Here is a 6,913-nt window from a genome sequence, read left to right as displayed (position 1 = left end):
CTGCAATGAGGGCAGATATCTTCCACTCCTGGCATGATTCTAGCCTGGTAGGAATTTAGGATGGTTGACCAGCCTGATCTGAGCTGCGCTAGGATGGTTCTGGTTCTCCTGGGCAAGGATCGTTCGACCTCTGCTACCGCTGGTGGTTGACGGTTAAGGACACGATTTGATTCATATTCGTTTACGGCTTGCTGGACTGCTTGAGTATGAATCTGTTTAAGCGATGCAACTAGTGACAGTCGGTCGATGTCAGTTGGAATGACATCCTGGATGTCTGGGCTGTACCGCTTAATGTCCTTCCGGATGTGTCTAGGGGGTGAATCCTGAACCACGATGTGGTGGTTGGGATGCGTGGGCTGATGACATGCCAGCAGGAACTGTCGAGAGAGCAACACATTATGTTGCTTCACTGACAGTATCCTTGCCTCCTGATGCAGATGATCCACACTCGTCATCTGGACACATCCGGTTGCGGTTCGCAGGGCATTGTTTTGCGTGGTCTGTAACCCATTCCATTGGGTGTCGCTAATGAATGACGTCCAAACGGGTGCAGCATAGTTAAGGACCGTATATTGCGAGGCGTATATTGAGGGCATCGCTGTAGACGCCTGCTCCTGTTCCCATTTCCATCTTTGAGCCGTCGGTATAAACTCCTATAGGAGTCCTGATCGTCGTAAGATTACAGCGTGACCATGCTCAGAGTTGCGCCATGAGTTTGTCTCCTTTAGTCGGAGAGCGCTCTTAACCGCCAGCTCCTGTACCACCAGATTCAATGGATTTAGATCAAGTAGTGCATTGAGGGCAGCTGGAGGAGTGCTTCTCATGGCACCGGTGATTAGTAGTGATGCTGATCTTTGGACGCTGTTTATTGGTTTTGTGTTGTTCCGGGTCAATCCGGTACGAAAGAACCCGCTTGCCATTCTTTCTCATATGTACCTAAATATGTATGTATGTGTGCACATTAATATGCACATTGTTCTATCGAGGAACAATTGCAGAAAGGGGTTGCTCCTGAAATGTTGGCCAACTTCAACTCCGCCTCCAAATTACGCCAAACTCGATTGAGGTCTTCCTTGCCTCATTGATACACGGATGGTAGAATGGATATATAGAATTTCTAACTTTTTTAATTTGTTACTTTCAACTTAAAACACAAATAAATACAATGTCCATAATTACATTTTTTTTTCTATAGTGACAGAAAATTGCCTCACTTTTTCACTTTTTTACACTTATGGTAGCTACTTTTCTCACGAACGTGAGTTTTGTTATGATGTTTGTAAAAAGGGAGGAGGCAAGAGTGAAAAAACTCACGGTGAGATGATATTTATGATTGGGCTGTATATAATATTCAGGATGACCACAATGGACCACAAGCTGCCATCAAGCAACTGCGAATCCTTAAAACAAAGTATTGTGGAATTGGTGCAACAGGAAGAAGCTCTATTAAAAATAACTCTATCCTTTTAGTTTTTTATGAAATTTGTTTCATCATAAAAAGAATTTTCGCTGAATCATTTGTCAACAAGAGAAGTATACGAAATTTACAACAAGTAGTTGGTGAAATGTGCTCATCCCCGATATATAGTTATGTAAGTTATATAATCAAAATCAATGTTTATACAAAAATTCATTCGCATATATTTATTCATCCTTTATATAACACCATTCAAAATTCATGACAATAAATTCCTGTATCTAATTATCGCCTCCGATGTCGACCCACGTCAACGTTTGGTTACCATCACGTTCCAAATCCTCAAATTGTAAATATTTAACGACACCCAATTCATCCTTAATAAGATGACTCTCGACAGTTATCGCATCATCAGCAGGATTATCTTCCATGCTTGAAACCGAGGGATCTCCAGTTAAAAGATCGTCAGGTTTAAATATTATTTTCTGTAGACTCTCGTCGGATTCATCAGTTCGCAGATTATCATCGATATCGTTTTCATCATCCAAAAAATCTGATCCAATGCAACCGCCCTGTTCGTCCATGGTAATTTGCTGCGTGAATTGTGGTTGATTGACAATGATGGTATCATTTGTATGTTTCGCCTGTTTCATATGAGCTAACAATTGAGGTTTTCGCATAAAACCAGCACCACATTCCATGCACTCATACGGTTTTTTGTCGCTGTGCACAAAACGATGGGCGTTACGGTTGTCTCGACTACTGAATTGTTTCCCACACACCTCACAAGCATAGGGTTTTTGACCACTGTGTATGAGCATGTGTTTCTTACAGTGTTCGGGATAAACGAAACCTGCTCCACAAATATCACATTTGTGGGGGCGTTCTCCTGTGTGAGCGGCCTGGATATGATACTCAAGCAATCTTTTTCGCTTGAATGAGCGCAGACATTGATCACACTTATGCGACTTTTCATTGAAATGCGTCGATTTTTTGTGACTAGTTAAATTGGAGCGCTGTGCAAAAGCAAGAGGACAAAGATCACATTGATACGGTTTCTCACCAGTGTGGGTACGTTCGTGATCCTTTATTTCAGGCCTTCTAGCAAACGATTTGCCGCAGATACGACAAATGAAGGGCCGTTGACCAGTATGAACAATTTTGTGAACCTGCAAGCTATGCTGCGTAGTAAATGATTTATTACAAACTTCACACTCGAATGCCTTTCCGGGGACGTGCGACCGTTTATGTTGAGTTAGATTTTGTTGGTTCAAGAATCGTTTGCCACACTGATCGCAATGGAATGGTCTGGGGCGATCTTTATGTATTTTCAGGTGAATTTGGAGCGTATATTTAGACGCGAAATCTTTTGAGCATTCTGGACATTTGTATGGACGGTAACCCGTATGTGTGTTCATATGTTCCTCGAGCATACCCTTTGAACTGTATTTTTTCTGACAGACTGAGCACTCGTATGGCTTGTTATTGTTGTAATGCATACGTTTGTGAAATCTCAATAAACGCTGGGTGCTAAAGGTCCGTTGACATACATCGCACTCCAGGGTATGACCTGTCTCCATATGACTTTTCAGGTCTTGCCTTCTTCGAAATCCTTCGTGGCATTGTTCACACATGTGAATTTTGCTATTGTGAAACGTTTGAAAGTGTTCCTTAAGAGAGTCCATGGTGTACTTTGGAGAGATTTCACAAATCAAGCATATGCACTCTTGGCCTTCTTGTTTGCAAACTGGCTTTGGATGTTTGGTTTCGGAAGAAGATTTCTCTTCATTCACATTTTCAAGCAACATATCTGTATTGAAATCTTTTTTATTGTTATCGTTGAAAACATTTGACGATATTATGAAATTAAGGTCAGCATCTGTAATCGGAACTAGATATAAAACCAATTAAAATTTGTTGAAGAGATTTTGTATTTGTTCAAAATAAAAAAGAGGGATTGCAACTGTGGGAAAGTATTATTACCTTCATCATTTTTAAATGGTTGATTGTCATTTTGAATATTTTCACTATTATTCTTGTCATTTAGACTATTCTCGAGAACTCCTTTAGCTCCAACATCATAAATAATTATATCTGCAAAAAAATTATATTATTTTTGGCTTAAGTTGAATGTTTTCTTTAAGCTCGGATCGGGACCAAATTTTTTTCACAGCTAGGTCTGGTCACCCTGATCACAAATATATATAACATTTATTGCGGAAGTCCATACTTTCAGAGTTATGGTCCTCTGAAGTTCCGAAAATTCCCTTGTTAAAGGCCGACTATATAGAGAAACTTTTATGATTTTAAAGCAAATTTCGTTCCCTAGATTTGCACCTGTCTATAGGAGGAAGTCCTAAACCCCGGCCGAAGGCCGGCTATTTATAGAAAATGTATGATTTTGAAGAAAATTTTGTTGCCGTTCCCGAGATTTGCACCTGTCCATAGAAAAAGTCTTAAATCCCCGTCCGAAGGCCGTCTATCTATTTTAAAATGTATAAATATGATAGTATAATCCTTAAGCTTTAGGTTAGGTTAGGTCGAAAAGAGGGGTGATGCGGGATCACCACATGTCCGTGTGGACATACACTTAAGCCATTAGGTAGGCCTGTTGTGCGCTCTAATTTCGGGTTCGGATTGAGGTTGTAAACTTGTGTTGAAATTAGTTATAATTCCTGATTATTGTTTTTGACGTTAGTCTAGGATTTCTGTCATGTTGACATAGTCTCTTAAAGTTTTGAGCTCGATTGTCCTGATGTAATCGAGTCCTTGTATAATGTCGCTCCCTAGTAGCTGTTTTCTCTGGTTCGTGAAAGCCTGGCAATGACAGAGGTAGTGTTCCAACGTTTCGTCGTCCTCTCTGCATGCTCGGCATTCACTGCTTCCAGCACAACCTATTTTGTGCAGGTGCGCTTGTAGACCCAGGTGTCCTGTAAGGATGCCCGTCAGTCTGCTAATGTCCTTTTTACTTGTAAAAGTAATCCCTTTGTTTTATCCTCGTCTGGGTTACCCCATAGGATTTTTGTGATTTTTCCCTTGTCTTCTCTGTTCCAGAGGGATATATGTGCATCTTTTGCCCATGCCTTTAGCTCAAAGCGCGTCGCCTTCAAGGGCTTGGCGTTATCTAAGCTAACTGTAGGTTGCTCCCTTGCCTGTTTTGCTAAAGAGTTTGCTATTTCATTACCCCTAATCCCAATGTGCCCTGGTACCCATATAATGTTTACCGTACCATGTTGGGAGTAGTTGTTGATAGACTGTATGCATTCTAAGACAGTTCTAGATTTTACCGTCTTGGCCGTTATAGCCGTGATGGCTGCTTTGCTGTCCGTAAGGATGTTCGCAGTGGTAGGCTTTGTGTGAGTGTCAAACCAGCTCAAACATTCTGTTATCGCTCGGACTTCCGCCTGAAGAATCGTATTATGGTTCGGCAGTCGGAGGGAGACTTTCGTTTCCGGTTCCATTATATATAGACCCAGTCCGGTTCTCCCCTCTAGCACGGCCCCATCCGTAAACCCGCAGCTTCCAGCGGGAATCTGTGCTAGAGTTCCATCGATCCATATGTCTCTGTCTGGTATTGAAACTTCACACAGAGCTACTGCATTTGTTTCAGGAATGCGGTCTGATACTATTTGGTTAATAGATTCACCCGTTGTGACCTTTAGTATGTTTTGGTGGTATGTTTGGTTGTCACTACTGATCCACTCGCTCATCGACTTTAGCCTTGTAGCTGCGATAGCTGCTTCATACCTTACCTGAATTTCTATTGGGTGTATAAACAAAATTGTTTCTAGAGCCCTAGTCCTTAAGCTTTACAATAGTATCCATATTATCATTATACGTTCAAAAATAGCGAAGTTACATACAAAGGAATTTTCGAAACTTCAGAGGCCCATATCTCGGGAAATATGGACATCCGCAATAAATGTTATATATATATATTTGTGATCAGGGTGACGAGACCTACCGGTGAAAAAATGTGGTCCCGATCAGTGCTTAATGAAAACATTCAACTTGCTCCTTATTTTTAACTGCAAAAACTAGAAACAGCCTTATTTGCAATTGACATAAATTCCTATTATTATCGACTCAAATGTGTATTATTAAGAAGGGAAGCATCGCACACTTTCTACATTTATATCGTATTTACCTCGTCCATCCAACGGTATATTTTGCACGTCCATTGCATTATCAACAGTAATATTCACAAGACCATCTGACAGGTTCAAAACACCGCCAGGCAAAGAGTTTTGAGCAACGTGCTCATTAAACGCCGCAAAATCAAAGTTTTCGCTTATTACTTTTTGGCTCAATTCTTCGCTCGGAATCATATTTTCCGTAGTTTCTACATCGGGAAAATCATCTTCCTGAACTTCTTCAATTAAGTCAGCATCGCAAATACCAGCCATTTCAGTTGATGGCTGTTCCATTAAATCACCAACAAATCCTACTTCGATTGGATTCGATACAGTGCCACCATTTTTCAAAATGTTTGCGATGCTATTTATATTGTTTATTGTCATGTTCTCCTTGTAGGATGTAAGAATGCGTTCCTTTAACTGTGCATATCTTTTCTCCAAACTTTCGTACTCCAGCACATCAGCATTACAAGAATCGCACAGCAACTTTAAAAATACTGAACTGAATTTTAAACACTTGGAATTTAATTTCTTTAACTTACTGTGGAATGTGCAGAAGTCTCATCCAAATCCTTCTGTAAAATCGACCCTAGCAGTGCGGCTAAGGAACATTCTACTTGTCCATCCTCCCGTAATCTCTCCTCAAACATCAGCCAGGGTTCTTCGCCATCAACAAATTCATGGTCACATAAATAGCAGCGCACTGATTCCATTGGGCATCAATGATAAACCCCCCAAATGTGACAGCTCCAACTAAAATATTCATATTACTTCTCATTAAAACGACTTCTGTGTTTTACAAAGGTCGAGCAAATTAGAAAAATGTACTTGAAACAGTTGTTGGACAGACAACGGATGGAAAAAAACACATGTCATGTCTGCCAACATTGAAATTTTAAAAGGAAATAATATAGAATTTGAACAAACCTGGCCACAGCTAATTTCTCCAAAAGTTTTACCGCCAAAATTTAAATACAAATATTTTGTAGAAAAGTGTATTCCCTTTCCTTTTCTAAATTTTATAATTGCTTAATAAAAACTTAAAACACATTGTCAATCAATCCACCATGATGCAAAATAAAATAAAACAGCTGGTTTTGAAAACAGACACAGAGTTGCATTTTATGCAGTCAACTAAAGTACGTTAAAAAATATATATTTACAAAATTCAAAAACGTCTGAAAATGAATAATATTTTTGTGCTTGGTAAATTGCTCCTTGCCCTGTATGTATCCATGGATGCATCACCATTTTTTTAGCGGTGTTGCAAAAAATAGTGGTGATGGAGGGAATGAAAATGTACGAAATGTATGAAATGTAAAATTTCATGACTAATCATTTAATTTATTAATACCATTTA

At 39.8% G+C, this 6,913-nt stretch overlaps 1 protein-coding gene across 2 annotated transcripts; it reads right to left on the bottom strand.

The window, feature by feature from the left end:
* Positions 1-1,617: 1,617 nt before the first annotated feature.
* On the bottom strand, positions 1,618-6,687 carry LOC141387023 (uncharacterized). 2 transcript variants are annotated; one of them, XM_073956096.1, is made up of 5 exons: positions 6,481-6,687; positions 6,096-6,306; positions 5,565-6,039; positions 3,401-3,511; positions 1,618-3,308 (listed from the first exon to the last, which is right to left on the bottom strand). In XM_073956096.1, exons 2-5 carry the CDS (start codon positions 6,264-6,266, stop codon positions 1,699-1,701), a joined length of 2,367 nt encoding a protein of 788 aa, XP_073812197.1. In that variant the 5' UTR covers positions 6,267-6,306; positions 6,481-6,687; the 3' UTR covers positions 1,618-1,698. The 2 variants fall into 2 exon arrangements, with proteins under 2 accessions (XP_073812197.1, XP_073812198.1); XM_073956097.1 differs by lacking the exon at positions 6,481-6,687 and adding an exon at positions 6,382-6,458.
* Positions 6,688-6,913: the final 226 nt, after the last annotated feature.

Source organism: Musca autumnalis, unplaced genomic scaffold (assembly GCF_047663935.1).
Source record: "Musca autumnalis isolate F117 unplaced genomic scaffold, ASM4766393v1 scaffold_5, whole genome shotgun sequence".
In the NCBI taxonomy this organism is placed as follows: domain Eukaryota; kingdom Metazoa; phylum Arthropoda; class Insecta; order Diptera; family Muscidae; genus Musca; species Musca autumnalis.
The sequence above is the reverse complement of the archived record's forward strand: the minus strand, read 5'-3'. Positions and strand labels throughout refer to the sequence as shown.